General features: G+C 37.8%; 1 protein-coding gene across 2 annotated transcripts; it reads right to left on the minus strand.

Moving 5' to 3' along the window:
* Positions 1 to 678: 678 nt before the first annotated feature.
* Positions 679 to 19,314, minus strand: capzb (capping actin protein of muscle Z-line subunit beta). Of its 2 annotated transcripts, none has more exons than XM_034686383.1 (9): positions 18,914 to 19,314; positions 11,910 to 11,999; positions 7,084 to 7,205; positions 5,483 to 5,596; positions 5,255 to 5,396; positions 4,886 to 5,002; positions 4,180 to 4,245; positions 3,921 to 3,997; positions 679 to 1,819 (listed from the first exon to the last, which is right to left on the minus strand). In XM_034686383.1, exons 1-9 carry the CDS (start codon positions 18,914 to 18,916, stop codon positions 1,732 to 1,734), a joined length of 819 nt encoding a protein of 272 aa, XP_034542274.1. In that variant the 5' UTR covers positions 18,917 to 19,314; the 3' UTR covers positions 679 to 1,731. The 2 variants fall into 2 exon arrangements, with proteins under 2 accessions (XP_034542274.1, XP_034542270.1); XM_034686379.1 differs by lacking the exon at positions 18,914 to 19,314 and adding an exon at positions 12,679 to 12,737.
* Between the last annotated feature and the right edge of the window lie 1,059 nt (positions 19,315 to 20,373).

Here is a 20,373-nt window from a genome sequence, read left to right on the forward strand (position 1 = left end):
TCCAGATTTGGTCCATTGGTGATTTTTAATTCTCACGATCATGGTTCAAAGAGGATAACGCACTTGTTTTCATTAAAATCCATGTCAAAACTTTTTTTTAATGTACATTGGAAGCCCTTAATATGGATACAATAGTTTTATATGACATAGATTTTTGTTTATTTTTATGAAGTGATGTTGATAAATTAACACCACACCTCTTCTGTCACATTCTGCCCAGATTTTTATGCTGCATTTAGCTGGTTGGAAGGCACATATTGACTAAAATAGACTTTAAAAGGGTCAATTTGGCCCACAACATAACAGGAGGGTTAAGCATATTAGGTCATGACATCACGTGCACATCTAAGTAAATATTGTGAACCTTGGAGTACAAGTCTGTAATATGGACAGTTTTGACAACTCATGAACTTTACAGAGTTTCTGACACTCTTATTTGTTTGTTATGTTTTTCATACCAGCTGCCAATTAAGAGTTGAAGTCTTCTATTGAACACAACTGTAAGTACTTTCTAATAAAAATGTAACCTTTGGGAATTAAAGGTAATGTATCAGATGTTTTATCCTGCTCATAAATACTTTACAGAAGCTGGAAGTACCTGGTAATGTAGTCAGTCAAATCTTTGTTCATTAACCTTTTTGTTTTTAATCACAAGACAAGTAAAAAATGAGAAAAAGATTAGCTTTTTACTGTTTTTTATTGTTGCTGGAGGCTCTAATACAATATGAATCATAAGCGTTACAAATAAAAACAAAACAAAAATACGACAAAAGATTCCCCTCCAAATGGAAACAGACGTATGTTTCCACTGAGACACAAAGACAAACCGTGACCCCCAACAAAGACCGTAGTAGGTGAGGAGAGAGAAAGGTTGAATTAGCAGAACAGAGGGGAGGCTTATTGTCATTTCATACACAGTGTAGGGGGTGGGGTTGACAAGGTGGGTGCAATCCCCCGGTGATTATAACAGTCCATCCCCATGTTTGATAAGTCTACATTTCCACTCACTGAAGCCCCATGCTCCCACACAGGCGCACATGCATGTGGACAGTGGAGTAAAGAGTAAAACCACAAACAGAAGGCCGCCCTCCTGTTCACACTGTTTGCATCGCCCAGAAGAATGACAGTTATACACGGACAGTAATATTTTTATACAATATATCATGGGGGTGTTGTAGACAAAAATAGGTGCAAGAATTAAATTTGATGTACATAATAATGACAGCCCCGCCCAGCCTACGCCACCTACTGGAGAGTCTGTGTCTGTTTCCTCGTCACTGAGGAAAAGTGGGGCCATAGTCACTCGTTTGAAACCGACCGAGGACACATTAGCTGTGAGAACATCAGGGATTATTACTACAATGACCCTCACACTGCAAGATTATCATTAACCGTGGTAATACTATCATTATATTCATAACATGGGAGAGAAGAGACAGAGAGAAGAGAGGTGAAGAGAAGACTGAGGGAGCGGGTGAGTGAATGGCTTCATGGCAGATGAGATGCATGAAAACAAAAATCTGACAGGAAAACAAAACAAAAAGAACAAATAAAAAGCTAAGCATTTTCTCCTTTTATGTTTTTCCACAAATGAACAAGAGTGCAGCACTGAAACAGGCATGGAGGGAGAGACGTAAAGAAACAGAGAAAAGATGGCAGAGATGAGGCGGAGAGAGTGAGAGAGCAAGAGAGAGAGAGATAGAGACAGAAGAAAAAACAACAGTAGCATCTCTAGCTGTTATGTTTGCGTTTGAGTGCCTCCACCAGGTTGATCTTCAGAGCTTCCTGCCTCGACTTGTCAGCCAGAGTCTGAACACTCCTGTAAGACAAAAAAGAGGGGAGAGAGTCAGTGTGTGTACAAAAGAAATAAAAGGGAAAGAGTGAGAGACTGGAAAAGTTTCTCCAGTGGGACAGAAAAAGTCTCAACGAGAGAAAATGTATTTTCTTGAAAGTTTTAGTCCAATTCTGCTTCTCTGTGAATCCAAAAATACAATCCATCACACGTTAACACAGCACACAGGAAATATTAATGTCAGGCAACTTCAAACTTTGGTTATTTGTTGCACAGTTAAACCACATTCTTACTTGCCGACAGTGACTTAGTTCATGAACACAAGTTTTCTATTTTCTGACTGTATTAAAAGAACACATTATGATCATACTAAGCTGTTGACCTGGTTATTAAAAAGGAATATACCACTAACATTGAACATGCAGCTGTGTATACTCATATGACTGACCTCTATCATTGCTTTGAAGTCTTTCATGGTGTTATGAACTATACAATGTTTTTTACAAGCACATCTTTCAACAGATTTGAGGAATGTCTGCTTGGTGGTTTGTTTATAAGACACAGCTGAACGTAAACAAGCCAGAGGCATGTGTTGGGAAAAAAAAAAAAAACTCTTAATGAGAAGCATATTCCATATACACTTTATTCATGTCCAAAAAATGCTTTTGAACTCCAAATAAAATTGGCTTATTCCAAATAATGAACTCAGACTTTTACCTGAAAATACAAAAAGTCAGCACATCACTCACTCTATTTGCCTTTGTATAATTTAAATAATTACCATTTTACTGATAGAATCCTGTTAAACACAGGAGGCTGATCAGATATTTCTTTTATTTTTATCTCAAAGATTCTTCATACATACTTTTCTATCAGTGTTTGTTGATGCAATGTACTTTAAACAAGTGCTACCACCTTGAATAAACACAGCATGTGAGGAAACCTTATAAGGCAAACTGTAAAGCATTGCGCTGCATGGTGGCAGCTCTGAATACTCTGACTCTGCTTAGTGTGCATCACTCCTGCACAGGGACTCTAAAGTAAACACAATCTGCACAACATGCTCAAACAGCTGCTCAATCTTCAACACTCTGGGGAGCATGCAAATATATTCATACCGCATCAGGTCACACACACACACACACCTACACACACACACACACACACACCTACACACACACACACACACACACACACACACCTACACACACCTACACACACACACACACACACACACACACACACACACACACACACACACACACACACACACACACACACTATCGACCTATTCACCTATTCAAATCTGATTCGTTTCATTTTCTACTTTAATTTCAGCTTTGCAGATAACAGGTGTAGTGACATTGAGCAGAAGTAGAAATTCTGAGGATTTACTAGTCTAAGGATGAAAAAACACCCAAAGCTCAGTCATTCCACATGGCTTAAGTGAATGTTTTATTTACTTTCAAGGTAAGCATTACACTGCTCACTATTTAAACTTCACCTGCCTCCTCCCTTCAGTTTCAGTGAGACTTCAAATAAGAGGGGGGGTACCAGGGAAGAGCACCCTGGAGAGCTACATTTGCTCTTTCCCATCGTTTACATGCCCGCACAAACATACAAAAACAAGTTCTCCATGCCAGGTTGTACCTCTGACCCCTAGTCAATGAAGATCTGACGCTGGGTGAGCACCTGCGACAGCTCCTTCTGGAGCTGCCGGTACTTTTGGTTATCAGGCAGAGACTCAATAGATCTGGTGTACAGAGGAGAGGAGGTGGGGAGGAAGATGTAACAGAGGGGTTGACATGAGGAAAGACAGCGGGAAAAATGGCATCAGAAATGTATGGAGAAAAGCAACACAAGTAAAAACAAGATCTGAAGATCAGATTCAGATGATCTGCTAAAGAGAGGAATAGGAAGGTTTGAATCAAGTGAATAAGGCAAAAAATGGATCTGCAAAGAGGTGGAGCAAAGGTAGGTTCAATAAAATCATGCGATACAATTGAAAATAGAAATAAGAAATAAGAAAATATCTGTCGACTGGTCCAAGGGAACCCTGCTGAATTGGACTTGCTCCATAAAGAGAGAGCGTTTATTAGCGTCATTTATAAAACTCCTAAGGTGTTACCTTAGGCCGTTGACAATGTCCTTGGTCTTGCCAAAGTAGATTTCATTCAGTGTGGAGCGAATCTTGTTCTCCATATCCTGGCGAGAAAATTAAGACATAAAGGATTATTCCTCTATTTTCCTTTTGTACACAGGTGCTTAAATGATGTTTCTGAACAGGCTGCGTGTTCCACTGGACAGCGATTACATTCTTAGTCTACCATCATCGATATAAATTGGATTGACTAGTTAACAGAAACTGTATTAGCCGTAATACTCACTTCAACAAGGCGGCCAATGTTAGCGATGTGGGGGTTGTTCTCTCCAACCGACTCATCTTTTTCCATCTGTGAAAAAAAGAAAAGAAACAAATTCAGTATGATGGAAATGATGGGTATGAGATGGAAACTGCATGGAACCATATGGATGAGTTATCAGTAGGGCTGTGACGATACACTCAGCTCACAAGACCGAGACGATTTTTCAACACTGTTTTAAGAAAGATTCAATGATGACATATATGACTGGATAGTTTTTCATACTAACGAAAGTCACAAAATACAAAACATTGCAGGTCCACTTTGTAATGTCTTAACTAGTCATCATCATCATCAACTAGAATAATTTTTTTTCTTTGGCAGTTTTGGCAGCGTCTTTTCCGCTGCACTGGACTGATTTTAATACAACACCACCATCCAATCAAAGCAACTGCAGTTAAAATAAAATGACACATTCGCCAAGTGCTGTCCTCAGATTATTGAGGTAATCTCTGTCAGACTCTGACGAGGGCTGGGGGCAGCACAGAAATTAGGCGGAGTAATTTAATATGTAGGAAAAACCGTGTACTGATCTCACAAGATAACATGACTCACAAGATCATGTTAACAAGAAATACCGCCACGCTTTAGTATCACAAGATCTAGTGGCACGAGATCTTGTCACAACCCCAGAATCAGTTTTTTTTGTTTCTGTAGTTCATCACAGTACCTGTCTTGTGAGGCTACCACCCAGGTTCATGGTGCCGGAGCCGGTCTTGGTTGTCTGGAGCCACAGCATGACGGTGGAGGTGAGTTTGTAGTGAGCAGTGCGACCGCTGGACTTCTCCTGCAATGAGACAACGAGCCCATATTAAACAGAAAGGTTTGCAACCCTTACACCACAGGACCTCATCCATTTTAATGTTAACTTCTTATAGTCATGGTGTACATGCTCAACTCTTGGTGAACCTACTCAGAGTTGACCGAACTAATTCAAATGAGTTGTTCTAGGTAAATTGACTCAATAGTTCAGGGTTAGACTCAGAGTTTGTTGAACCTCCTCCTTCGATGGGCCCGTTTCCTATCAGCTGACTCTCACCTGCACCTCCACCACATGGATAGAGTCCCAGCACCCTTTGATCTTCTTGGATCCGTCCCCAGCCTTCTTAATGAGAATAACTCCAGCAAAGCCATGATCCAAGTCCCAGAGGTACACAGAGGACACACCACCCTCAAAATACCTTAAAAAACACAGATGTCAAAGGTCACAAGAGGCTGCACTCAGTTTATTAAAAACTTCCTTTGAGATTGCTCAGCTGGTACTCACAGGTCTCTGTACTGATCAAAGGCGTTATTGGCTTCAACCTCAAGTTTCCTCAGGCGAGCTGAAGGCATTGCACCGTCTTCAATGGGAGGTTCATACTTATTACTCCACGGGGATCTGAAGCAGTCAAGAGGAAGATAAGATTCAGTGTTAGATGTTCATCATATTTGTTTCACTCACTGCAATCTGAGGTGACCTCATGGAGACAGTAGAATTGTAATTCATTAATTGTATAGCATCCTGGTTTCATTTCTTGACTCTGTCCCTGACATCTGCCTTTTGAGACACACAATTCTCATCATTGATCATTGCTGGCTTCATTTTTCTGCAAGATAATTACCAAATGGACAGATTTTTTTTTTTTTTGTCATTCAACTTTTTTATGCATTTTTTTTTTCAGAATTTCTTTGTTCACCACAAGTTAACAAATATATATAAGTTATACAAAACCAACAAAAAGAAAAGAGAAAAAAATAAAATAAATAATAATAATAATAATATAAAATAAAAAACAATAAATAAATACAAAAAATAATAATAAATAGCATTCCTAATTCCTTGGTGATTTTTTATAGGTTAACATATATAGTATTTTATGTCACAATATTATATTTCATAATCATACATGACGTTCATCAGACATAGAGGACAAACTGATTGCATATTTCCAGATAAGGACCCCATATTGATCTGATACTTTGGTGTTATTGATTCTGTAGAGAAGCTTTTCAAAAGAAGCTATCCTGGCCCAAATGGACAGATCTTGAGCATAGTCGAGGAAGGAGATACTTCCCCAGTGTTTTAATTCTTAGACAAATGTAATAAAATATTATTAAAGTCTGATTTGACACAAGTTCACAGTCATTTTAAACCTGATTTATTTTGATTTAACAGCAGAGCTGATAACAGAGTGATCGTAATGAGCTGAATAAGTTATTTTATTCTGCATGTTGAAACTTTGCCCCTGAGGATGTTACACTCATTATTACTCTCATGACTTAACCAAAAATGTGACTTAGTTGCCTATTTGCTCCTGACATCTTGATGTAAAATGCAGTCAAAAGAGCAGCCCTTTCAAAGGCATGACACTTATGACACTGTATCTATCAGGGTGCTCTTCTTACTGCTCCTCTCTCTCTCTCACTCTAACAGCTGCCAGCATGCTTCTTCAGAACGGCTTGTCAGTTGGTCGAATACCTTTCTGACATTCACACCCATGTTGGTGGCTGCTTTCTGTAAAGTGAGACATAGGCCGGGATTCAAACTTCTCTCTGGAACTCCTTTTTATTACTCTTTATGCAAGTATGCCACACTATGAATGCCTGATAATATGCGCTATTATCTTCAAAAATGTCCATCTTGTCTCTCCCTCTTTATGCCAACTTTAAACTCAATCTACACCTCCAACATGGCTGGTCAGAACAACTTCAAAAACTTAAGATTTCCAACAAGGTTTGTAAACACATGGTACAAGTCACTTTTTGTTGAATTATTACCAGACTGATTGAAACATGCTCATAAAACGAAATAAAGATATCTGTGTGAAAACTCCACATAGTTTGTTGAAATCATTTAAAATTCTGAAGTGCAGTTATGAACTCCACCTGTAGGAGTCGCCGTCTCTGTTGTAATCACAGAGCAGATAGTCCTTGCCCACAATCTTGTCCCTGGCGATCTTCAGGGGCTGGTCCACAGAGGAGAGGAGGTCCTCACACAGACTGGGCACCTGGACGCAAACACAGAGAGGAATAAACTTTTGTATACAGCACAGATTTTAAATTTTCAGACACAGAAGCTTCCACAAGTTTGTAACACATCTCAACTCTTCTGTAACTTTATTACAAATGTCTTGGGAGAGAGCACATCACATAGGCTGATGTAAATGTATTCTTGCTGTAAGAGTTGCTCAAACTTGTAAATGTGGGGAAGAAGAAACCGAACAGGAAAAACAAAAGCAGACTTATATTAGATTCCATGTAAAAAAAAAAAAAAGGATTTTCTTGTCTTCAGTGTCAAGTTTCAGCTTCAGTCCTTAAACTGGGGTTACTGTGTTTAGCTGGAATTAAATATCAATGGGAAACATAATATCTGGGGGATAAGGGGGTACAAATTACTTCTCACAGACTGACATGGACCCCCCCTTTCAAAGTCCTCCAGTATCTGAACATAGGCACAAAGGAGGACCTGTTTTCCTCATAAAAAGCCCCCATTCCCCCGAACCACCCACACCTGGCAGCCCTGACTGAGTTTGGAAGGAAGAGGCAAAGCTTGAGGGACAAGGGAGGCAGAGAGGAGATAAGAGAGATGTGGGAAAAACAAGAGAAAAAGGTGATCTCAGGTGATGCCAGGTGGAGTTTGAGCAGAGGCAGTGGAGCCAAAATAGTGCCTGGCAGGAGGTGGTGACTGACAGCTGAGATAATGATCACTAACAACCGGACACGCAGAAATGGGTGAGGAGAAGGCTCAGAGGGGGAGCGGTTAAAGGTGAGGGAAGAGGAAGGTGAGCAGGTCGGGGGCTGGCAGGCATGGGTGCACAAAACAAGGTGCCATGCAAACACTGTAAAGAGTGTGATCTGATCTGTGTCCGAGTTTGATACATTTATCAGACTCGGTTGTTTTTAAAGGATGTTTATTTTTAAAGAAAGGAAACACTGGAGGGAGATTTTGCCAAAAGAAAATATTTCTTCTTTTACATTCTGTTTCAGAGACAGGGATCACTTTACCTCTAGTTCAATCATTACATACCAGCATCTCTCTATTTCCTCCTCTGTTTTAAGCCTAGGGGAGCTGTGTGCATGCTGCTTCACTTCTTTCAACCACACAGTCACAGCTAATCACACATGAGAGGGCAACCATGCGCAGAATGGGGATGGGCAAAACACGATTCGATAGTTGCTGAGAACTATTGGACCATTACTCAAATTGTTCTCCTCCTGCAGTGTGCCTTGCTCTCTATATAGTAGTTGAAGACTTATGATATGTTACTTTTACCTGACAATGTTTGTACTTGACCTCAATTTTGTTCTGTGGTTCCAAATCTCACAGCAAAACACCTGTTTTACTGTTTAATGCTTTCTTCTTCAGACTTCAGAGTTTTAAACGTAAACTGAAAACGTATTTATTCACTCTAATATTGATTTAAATGTTGCTTTATTATTTTAGTAATTTGAACTGTCATCTTATTCTATTTTTATTTATTTATTCATTCATTTAATTTATTTTATTTATCTACTCAGTTTGTATTGACATTTTTAGCCTTAGTTTTATTTTGTCTGCTCTACAGACTAAACTGAAACTCTGAACTTATCACACTTGGAGCCCTCCGTTCTTTCCTGAGGGACAGACAGCGTGAGAGCACTGAACAGTGCCTGTGTTTTAAACCTTAAATTATTGTTTGTTGTTTTGTTACAGCCTCTGCACCTCTTATTCCTATCGTACAACACAATACATCTATAAATTGTATGTTTTAACTTGTACTTTCATTCTCATGTAACTGTTTTTATGGCATTTGCTGCTGACCTCTTGGCCAGGTCACCCTTGTGAAAGAGATCCTGATCTCAATGGGTTTTCATTTGGTTAAATAAAGGTTAAAAAATTTTTTTTTAACTCTTATCCTTACCCTTTTTAAATCAATTTATTTTAACTATTTGTATTCTTAATTTTGATGCTTTAACTTATTTTAATTACACATATTTTAATTTGGTGTGCATTAGTCTCCATTTTATTTTATGTTATTTTAATTTTACTTTAACTATTATTATAATAATAATAATAATAATAATAATAATAATAATAATTGTTATTATTATTATTATTATTATTATTATTATTATTATTATTATTATTATTATTATTATCATTATTTCCCCCTAACATGACTTGCCATTGTTTTATTTCTGCTTTTTTCTTGTTCTTCATCGCTGTAAAGCACTTTGGGTTGCATTTGATTTGTATGAAAGGTTCTATATAAATAAAGCAATAAAGCTAGATTGATTGATTGATTGATTATTAAATTTATAAACAACTAATTGAAAATCAAGACCTGTCTGTAATGCAGACGTTCACTTATTAGGAAAATATTGGACTCTAGCTGGATTTCACTTCATTACCCAAAGAATATGTTTATTATATTATGTCTTTATTATTCATCAGTATATAAGACAGACACACCAATTTATGTCATTGAATTTAAGTATTCCACATTATGGATTCATCCTAAAGGGATGTTAAAACACTATATACATTGTTAACAGCATTAAATGTTTAAGACCCGCTTCTGGTACTGATTTGAGTTTCCTGTTTTGACAAGACGTGCTTTTATTTTGAAACAACCTTCATTACACAACAGTAATACTGTCCTTTATAAAATTGTGTCTCTGTAGCCATTAAGATATCTATGTTGAAAAACTGTACAATAAAGAAGAATTGCAATAATCACTGACGTAAGGAATTCAAGATATAGACACTTGATAACCTGATCAATAACAACTACTTTCAATGCTGTGAGCATTCCTATCATACTTTTGGACTTTAAGTGTATTTTATTATAATTTTATTAAATTTAATGTTTAAATTTATGCTATTTAAGAGTTGGAAGAGAGAAACAGCATCTCGATTTTCCTGTATGTCTTCGTTTATATAGTGAAAATTGACAATAAAAACCTTTGACTCTTGAAATCTTAAGACTAAACTTAACCTAAATACAGCTCTTTAAATATTAGTTTCAAGTCCTTCTTAACAAAAAGCACTGTTACGGCATCAAAACATCAATGGCTTCAATTTCAGACACATTTGGACTGGAAAAGCAAGACTTCCACAGGTACTTGCAAGCCAGAGATTATTATAATAAAGAATTAAAAATCAAAGAGGAGAAGGAACACAATATGATTTCTATATTTCATGATGCATACCAAAAAAAAAACAATAAAAAGTTGGTCTCAAGAATATATGAAAGTATACAAACCTCTAAAGATCACTCTACAACATACATTAAACAAAAATGGGAGAGGGAGTCAGAAATACAAATATCAGAAGAGATCTGGATGGAAATATGTGAGACACAAGCAACCACTGCAAACTCAAGGTCTTTGAGAGAATTCGGCTGGAAGAATGTGCTGAGATTTTTTATAACCCCTAAAATAACAGCTCTGCAAGCAGGTACGCAGAGCCGAGGCCTCTGTTGGAGACAATGTGGTTCATCTATGGCTAATCACTTTCATGTTTTTTGGGCCTGCCCGAAAATCCAGCCTTACTGGAGAGAGGTGGCTACTGAGATAAATAAAATAATAGGGGGTGATTTAGATTCTTCTTTTGTTACTATATATCTCGGTAGAATACCAGAAACAGTCCTACAGAAAGATATACCTATTGAAGATACTTTTGGCAAGTAGCAGGAAAGCTATAACTAGAAAATGGTTGCAATTAGGTCCCCCAACAGTGGACCAGTGGTGTGGGATCGTTAAAGAAATCTACTGTATGGAGAGACTTACCTTTGTTTTAAGACTTCAGTTGGAGAAATGTATTGAACGCTGGGAAAAATGGAATGTGTATGCACCTTGAATAGTATGGCATATGATGTAAGTGTAAAAGAATAGTATGTTCTTGACTGTAACTCCCACGATGATCCCATGTTATTTGTTCATGCAAATACATAAAATAAAAAGTAAAAAAAAAAAAAAAAAACATCAATGGCTTCACCAAAATAGATTTCATCAAAAAAGAGCTACTTCTGTCAGGAGAGTTGTGACAAATGTCAAACTGTTTAGCTAAAAAAACAAGTCCCTGAATTCAGATCTGACTGTTCAGATTCAGCTTGTTTGGAAAATTATGGAGGAGGCCCTTATCAGAATGAAAGAGATCATAATCTATATGTCGCACTGTATACACTTTTATGAAAAACAGATCTGAGATACGTACATGCAAATCAGACTACTGAGCTCAAGTCTGAGTGCACATTCAGACTCACACAAGCGTCATTGTAAAGGGAGCCTCAAGTTCCTTTGTACAGAGAGAACCTGTTTTTCAGTAAACAGGAGATACTGCATGTCCTAGAGCTTATTTTTTTTAAATGAATGATATGGTGTTTTATTCATTTAATAGGAAGAAATTGATCTAATTTCCCCTTTTTTCAAAAGTTATTTTCTCATTGGCAAGCCTCACCTCAACTTAGCTTCTTTCTCTGCTGTGTAGTTGAGTCTTATTTCTTCTTTCTTTAGCCTTATTTTAACTCCACTTTTATTTTGCCTGTATTTAGCCTTTGTTTACATTTGAGTTGTTTACATCCTGCTTTGCCAAAGCATTATGTCCAGTATATATTACGTTAATGTTGTACCAAACACTAAAGACGAAAAACATTTTTATATATTCAAACATGTCTTAAGGGGACATTATTGGGGAACTAGACAAGATGAAGCAAAAGCTGTGGACTCACCAGGTCAATGAGGTCACTGAGGTTCTTCTCGATCTGCTGAGGAGGCAGACGCCTCATCAGGTCCAGGGCACAGTCCAGCTGCTGCTCATTCTGAAAACAAACGCAAACAGAATAGAAAACACTTATTACATCGTACTTTCAAATTACAGTCACACACAACAGTTAAATGCCTCACAATGGAGCAGCTTCATATGCTAGATTACTGTAGTTACTGCTAATTTTCTAACATTTCTCTATCTTTTGTCCTGAAAAGTCAGTTTTGGGGACAAACAGGAAGAAAAAAGTCAAAATGTAACATTTCCAAAAAAAACATACATTACTGACTTTACAACATCAGTAAAATATATGTTACTGTAAAAGAGGGGCTGTAATGACAAGTCTTTCACATGCACACAGAATAAACTCGTAGAACATTTTGAAAATTTAAACACATTCATGTAACGCCTTCTGAGATAGAATACTGTACAGGTTATTATTAAATGATAGCAAATTAAGTATGAAGTGAAGAGAAACAGATTCAATATCGCAAGATGAAAATATGATCGGTATTGTTAAAGCGGTAAAAAATTCAAACTAGTTGGTATTTAAGTGGAATCTTAAAAAATGGAAGACAGCTGTTCTCAACTTCCTGTTAACAAAGTTACATTCAAACTTTACAGTGACAACTTTTTAAAGTTGTTCCAATAATTATTTATAACTTCAGTTCATCAAATGAGTTAAATTTCCAGACCAGATATTTTTTCTAACGAATATAAACTATGCATCTCACAGCCAAGGTCCCCATATGTACTCCTTTGAAGCACTGGAGCCTGACCAAAGCTGAAACAGCATATGAACAGCAGACAGCGTCTGGAGGAACAGGTCCGGACATTTCCCAGACACATACAGCACACAGAGAGAGGATTTGTTTTTTGAGGAAGTTCGGTTTAGCTTCAGCGTGGCACATGGACTAAACTCAGAGAGTTAAAGAGCCTTTTTAACGGTGACTGTTTTGAGCTTTAGACAATATGTAAAATGAAGTATCTACAGTTAAAATGAAAAAGACTGGAAAACAATATTCAGGCAATTCAGGAGAGCAGAAGAGTATAATAAGCACTAAAAGTCATCAACACAACACTCATTTTGTGCCAGGGATCCAAACAATCACCAAGTTTATTTAGACATTGGCCCATTTAGGTCTATGCCATACTTTATGTGTAGATCTGGTTTACAGTGAGTGATACAGCCTCCTTTTTCACACATAATCAACAACACAAGACAAGATATGACCAAGTTAGGGCAGTGCTCAGTACTTAAAGGGTAGTCCTCAGTAAAAACCAGATAAACAAGCCATCTGTAAAATTAGACATTACACACACTTCATTGAACTGGAAGGGTAAAATCTACTGAAGTGTCTGAGTTAGTTAATTTGGACCTTTACATTGTCACGTCTCTCCTCTGGGTCATGTACAGACATGCTCAGGTGTACAGTAATTGAGTGAAAGCGATGCCATCTTTGTTAACACTACTGAGAGTGACCAAAAAATGGAAAAGGTTTTCCTTGTTTACTTTTGTTTGAGTCACATTCCTGAATTGCTGTTGACTCGACTGACAACTTTCAGGATAACTGTTTACTCAGGGCTTAAGACAGAGTCCTAATCTTTATGTTGCAACATTTTTGCTGACTTATATGCGTGGACACCAACATGAGATCCATCTGAACATGGTTCTTCAAGTGGTTCTGAATATAATGGGGCTTTGGCAGTTTCATGTAACTAAAGTGGGTGTCTTCCAAAAATAAAACCTTTGCTGAACATTTTTTCTTTGTATTAAAAGCATTCTACTGCTTTCCAACGTTCCCCATGAAAACAAACACACAAACGACCTCTTTAATATAAAAAAGCAAGCTTGGAAGATTTCCACTTGATTTGACTCGTGAAGGACCATGAGATAAACTCTAATGTATATTTTGCACGGAGAGAGGAAAGTTGATTTTCAACGCTGTCACTAACATTAGGTGCACACCAAGGAGGGTTCTCTGAAAGGCCAGTGTGAACAACAGGAAGCACAGCCTGTTGTCCACATGGGAATCTGAATAATGTGAATGTATCCTTTAAAGGAAATCCCTGCTAAACTGATGAGAGCTTATTCAGGAAGCATAAGGATCAAAACTGAATTTGCTCACAGGCTCCGTTGAAGTATGCACCATGCAGCTGAATTATTGTGGAAAAGTTTAAGTCAGTATTGCATCAAGCCTGCAAGGTCTAAAAATAAAAAATGACCACTCCAAGCTCCTCCAATTCTCCATAACAGCACACTGATAAGAAAGGCCTGCTACATTCTGTATGCGTCTAAGAGAGGAGTGTCTGTGCAGGAAATATTCACACCCCTGCAGGCAAGCCAGGCCTGCACTGTGAGGTTAGAGAGACAACTTTTTCAGTTCAGCAAACTGAACTGCTCTTGTGGTTTGTCATATGAGATGTTGCAGATGAAAAAAAACATTTAAGGATAACAGTAAATGAACTCAAAACAGTCGGAACTCATTGATTTCTACAATGTACAACATTTTTCTGAGGGTGGAACTTTAAGACGTGTCACAGCTGGACATATCACAGTAATGTCAGTGCAAGGGTCCATGCACTCTTCATTGGCTATTGCAGGCCAAAACAGAGTGTCCTTCTATGTGTTTCTATGTATGAGACTACTATTGAAAGCTGGGTCGACAACCCACTGGGACTGAGATGAACCCCTCCGAGATCTAAGCTTTGAAGATGTTTTTAAATTCATTGATTATGTTTTAAGTATGGGGCGTCATTTGTGAAGTTGTGCACACCGAATATTATATTTATATTAACATTTAGATTGAATGTTGAACATTTATATTTAACATTTATATTTAGATTTAACATTTAGATTTATATCTAGCATTTGGATTTAACAACATTTTAACTTAATATATTTTTCACAACAAAATTAAATGTGAAGAAGATCACAAATATTCCTCTAAATGTGATATAAAAAAGTGACTTTTAAAAATTCACTCTACATTTTTATGAAGTTTGGGAGCTAAATGTGGAGAAATGTTGCTGTTATTTTCGGTTTGCACAACTTTACAACCAGTGCCCCATATGTAAGCCATCAGACACAATGGGGAAGTTAATTTAGGAACAAATGTTTGCAATACACAACAGCAACATGTTAGATAAATACTGGACGCATGGCAAGAAAACACAGATCTGTGATCCATATTGTCATTGTGTACACAGTGATATTCCACTTACACAAGCTGGCGTCCCCTACACAAACTTTAGATGGCTATCCAAAAGAGTTCACAAACAACACAAAGCAAAAAAAAAGTATTTTCCAAACAAAATGTCTGGAGTTATGTTAATGTGACAGAGTTAGCTAACATTCTCAACTTCCCCAAGTCTGAAGCGTAAGCTCTGCCTCGAGAGATGAGGCTCAGGCTTCATACAGCTGGTCTTTCAATGCATACAGTCATATCATACTCGCCATGCATTAGAACAAAAACAGCAAAGTATACATCACATAAACGGTACAACAAGTTAGGGCCCCATTTTATTGGCTTGCACCCACTCCTAAATGAACACTAAAATAAAAATAGACTAACTGCTTCCATCTCCCCAGGTTTTTTCCATCTCTTTTACCCATAAAGAAGATGACAATTATGAGCAAATGGAATACACAATATCAAGATTTTTCACCAGTCCTGAAATTACTTGATTGAGTCTCTGGGTTCATCTAGCACAGTTACAAAATACAACTTAATACCTTTTTTTTTGTACAATTTGATTATGGCTGTTGATAAAATATGCTCAGCCTTCTAAGGCTGAAAGAATCAGCAGTCAATTAGGTTTTACAAGCTCTGTGTACAGAGAAACCAGGTAATGTCTTTTTTTAACTTCAATTTAAGGTTTTTGTTTCTTGCAGAAAGACATCACAGCTTTGCAATCCTATGCATTCTTGGGTTCTTTGTATGACTCTACAACAGTAAAGGTTTTTAAATATATATGTAAAAAAATAATATTAATTTAAAAAAATTACCGGTTTATAATACCACACTAAGTGTGATAGTTTTAAATGTAAAGTAAAATGTACAGTTAGCTTTCAGCTATTCACATTAGGCCTTGTGGATGGATAAGTTTGCCACCAGGCCGAACACCAGAAGCCTAATGTCATCTTTACTTTAGGTGGCCGACAACTTTAAATCATTTTTAGCTTTTTATAAAACAGCATCAAAATAAAAAAAGTAATTTCTTGTGAGCATGAGCTGTGCAAAGTTAAACTCAAACAAGTAAATAACAACTGTAACATGCTTAACTTGCAGCCCAAACTTTGAGTTTATCTTTGGACCAGTTCTTCACACTGGCTCTTGAGATTGTACAGAACTTTTTTGTATTTAGGAGCAGAGATGGTAAGCTTTGTTTTCCATTTCTCAGTTAAGAACTGTCAACTGGGAAGTTATCTAATGCTACCCAGGTGTTTGCTATTAGTTCTGATTCCTCTTGACAACCCAATCAATCAGAAAAGTCACACTATTGCAGTGACACTGTCATGATCCAACCCAGAGATCAAAATCAATTTTATCTGAAGCACAAGAACAATCTAAAGGGCTCATGACATATGAAGTGTTAATAAAGGCTGCTTTGAAGGCATGACATGAAAGGATTCCCTCCAGTTGTCTAACCAGTAATCATCTAAATAACCTGGGGTCTGACCTGTAGGGCAATGTCTCCTCTTCTTTAAAGCATTAGGATGAAAACTCTGAATTATTATTTTAAGGCATAATACTGCCTTAAAACAATGAAATAGCTGTAGAATGTGTTTTGTAAAGAACAAATGCTTAAATTTGCAATGTCCTTACAGTCCACAAAACCCTTGACACCAAAATCAATTCAGAGTCCTCTACACATCCTGTAACTCACTAAATCAAATTCCTTATTTGGGTTTTGGTTAGAGTTGTTTACTGAGGCCTGTTTTGTTATGTCCCCAGACACCCGACACATATTTTTAAAAAAAGGGTCAATTTCCCCCTTTAACCAGAGTTTGTGGAGCAGTTCAGCCACTCATCTGGCTTTTAAAGATCCACATTCCTGTACACTGCATCAAAGAGATCCACTATAAATAAAAACAACTTTATTTTTTACTGTAACATATTTCTTGTGCCATAGTTTAAGAACAAATATTATAAAATGTTCTTTCCTTGAAGCAGGAAAGTCTGTTTCAATAAAATAAATAACTTATGCATCATAACTTTAGAAGAAGACAGAAAAACCAGGACTGCATAGCATAGACTTCCCCAGAGGGGTTCTCCTCCCTTAAATATGCAGTGAGCAGCAGGATATTAGAGAGTGAGGGGGGCAGACCAGCTCCAACATGAATATCTAGGGAATGTGTCAAAAGGTAGAGGTAGGTATGTAACGGAAGAAGGACAAACCCTGTGTTTTAAGCTAAACTTACGAGGTCTTCCATTTTCTTACCTGGGCTTTATTAGAGGGTTACTGTAACACCAGTGTTATATGTCTACATTTACCAACCTAGATACATCATATCCTGATCGGTTTCAACATATAGCACACCTGTATTTAACAGCATAAATGAGATCTTGCACATTAATGTGTGGTAAACTACTGAAATAAAAAAACCAACAGATTTGCTTTAGAAAAACATGAAGACCAGTTTGAAGTCTAACCCGACACATTGTAAATGATAAAACAGGTCAACAGAAGTTGTTTTTTTTCGCAACACTGTAGGTATGTTATACAGCTTTAATTCACCACACTTAAATATGTTAACAACGCCCTCTGTCTTAGCTTATCTTTGAAGTAACACCTCTTAAGCATACACAGACTATACTAATACAGCTGCTGGCTAGTCAAAAGACATTGACATGTCATAAAGAAGGGAGCCCTTTTCCATAAACATTTTCCTTGAGAGTGACCCTGAACATAACTGCAGTTTAAAGGCGATGTCTCCAAAGCTGTTTCTGCTGCTTTCCATTTACTTTTGCCTGTTTTTATCATCTCTCGCAGCTGATACATCAAACTGCTCCATTTGACACCTGCGCTTCTTGACGCTGTGTTTACCAGTGCTCCTGCCTCTGTGTAAACACTAGCTCAGACCAACAACCCCTGAGGTCAGGGGAGAGACCAGCAGGATGGGTGAGGTGAGGCAGAAGGGAGTGGGCGTCTGCAGAGAACATCCAGCTGCTCTTTCCAACTCAGACATAAGATATTTGAGATCATGTGGAAGTTCTACAAAATCCACTATTACAAACAGTGTGAAAGCACAAGATGGTGACTCATTGTGCTTAAAAGAGCTTCACTAAAAGAGCAGTTTTTGTCAAGTGTGACTTATTTCAGTCATTTTGCAGACATACCTGCTGAAGAGAAAGGACATTTACCCAAACACTGGAGTTATTAATATAACAATCAGAGCTAATCATTTCTTTTAGAACAAATAGAAAATTCCTAATCAATTTACAGGGCAGGAAAAACTCAGCTGAGGAGGCTCGTCATGGTAAGGAATAGGAGGAGCAAGCAGTCTTATTTTAGCAACAGGCAATCAGGCACTGGACTATTTTAGCCTGTGTGTGTGCGTGTTGTGCACGGCTGCTCGACTATGTGTCTGTGTGTGTTACATATTTGGACACACTACTAACACTCCTCACGAACTTGTATCAAATACAACACATCCTGTGCTAACTTTGAGCCTACGGTGTATTTAGCTAGGCTATCTAGCTAACTAGCAGCTAGCTTACTAGACAGTAGAAACAGCTGCTAGCTAAGCCAAAGAGCTCATTTATTCGTATCCGGTTATCAGCTGTTTTGCAAACAGTGCATACGCATCGGTGATTTATACTCTTGGGTTCCCTGCTGCTGCTCTCAGGTTTCCACCCAGCCCCTTCAGCTACTGCTAGCCTAGCTTAGCATCCCTATGTGTTAGCGCTAGCCTGCTGCCCCTCCGAAGCCCTCTCTCCCTGCCAGCTCTGCCGCGGCCCTTACCATGTTTGCGGCGGTCTGTGGCGTTCTCGGCGGGGCAGGGGAGCACGATTTCACCGATGGATGTACACCTTAGCTTTAAAATGTTTCAAAAAGCGGCTCCTCTCGTCTCTTGTTGTTTTGTTGTATCTTAAGTCCCCCGCGGATGATGTTTTGTTCGCCTCTCCCTCACTGAACCCAGCCCTGTCAGCGAAATTCACTTCCTCAACCGGGCTACAGGAAGGAGGCTGCTGTCAGAAAACAGGCCCCGGTAGCATGTCCGGGTCACTCTGGGCTTTCTCGACAGCAGCCAATGGCGAAGGAGCGAGAACGGCATTGCCAAGTATGGAAAGAGAGGAGTGGTGCAGTAAATATGCAAGCAGAGAGGGCAGTAGATCGACAAATACACGGATTGAGTTTACACCGCTCTACTACGTCATGTTTGCAGTTCTCCAAACAATAACAACAACAAAAGATTGTGCTTTCTGCAACATTCAAGAGCAAATGAAGAGTTCATTTGCAAAAACAGATAACTCTGTTTTTATACATTTTCAGAAACATATTTATTTTTAATATAGATTTTTAACAAAGTTAAATGTTTAAGATACCTCTAATTAGTAATATCATTTTGACTTAGTCAAAGCCACCCAACTTCAGTTGATTGATAATACCAAAAGTTACCAATAGAAAAAATATGTTTTTTGAAACAATGATAAAAAATTTAAAGTGAGTTATCTGTTTTTGCAAATCAACTCTTCAAATATTAATCACAGAGCGTTTAAATAGGCCTAATCATATTTTATGGGACAAAATATCATATTAAAGCTGCTGTTGATAGTCACTTAGAGTAAACATCTGTTCAGAGAGAGGGACTTCGAATGTCAACACTATCCCTCCCAACAAGATTTCGTCCTAGCCCGCCAACACAGATGCAGTCATGATAGCGCTGGACTCATAACCAATCGGAGGATGTAGTAGGGGCCGTCCCTTAACCAACCAGGACAGAGGATTGGAGATTAGCTAGGATTGGTCCGTCATAACGGGAACGAGGGGAATACTAACATTGCTTGATACAAAGGCATTGGAAAACACAGAGATTTCACAATAGTCTTAAATTACTCCACTCACCGATGAGTACCTATGGGCATTATGACCTTTTCTCCAAACCCAGCAGAAAAAAAGTAAAACATTTTACACCATTCCTACCAACAGCCGCTTTAAAGCCTGCCATTGTAAGTGTTTCTGGCTCCCTACTGTTTGCCATTTATTTTAGATTTCTATTGAATATATTAATATTTTATTAGAATTTGTATCAATTATTCTTTGAACACCCTGATTATTTGCTTTGCAGCTTTTGGTGTGATTGTAGTGTTCGGGTAAAATTGGTAAACCCAATGATTACTGAAATGGTCAATTAAAGCTTTTTCCGTTATTAAAAAAACTGTTTCTGAAAAAAAAAAAAAAAAAGACTTTTACCACCAATA

The sequence above is a fragment of the Notolabrus celidotus genome, chromosome 1, assembly GCF_009762535.1.
Source record: "Notolabrus celidotus isolate fNotCel1 chromosome 1, fNotCel1.pri, whole genome shotgun sequence".
NCBI lineage: Eukaryota > Metazoa > Chordata > Actinopteri > Labriformes > Labridae > Notolabrus > Notolabrus celidotus.

Excerpts from the sequence above, each read along its gene's own strand:
- capzb (XM_034686379.1), bottom strand. Across the intron at positions 5,003-5,254 it reads TCCATGTGGTGGAGGTGCAG|GAGAAGTCCAGCGGTCGCAC; the intron begins GTGAGAGTCAGC and ends GTCTCATTGCAG. Across the intron at positions 3,998-4,179 it reads ACATTGGCCGCCTTGTTGAA|GATATGGAGAACAAGATTCG; the intron begins GTGAGTATTACG and ends TTTTCTCGCCAG.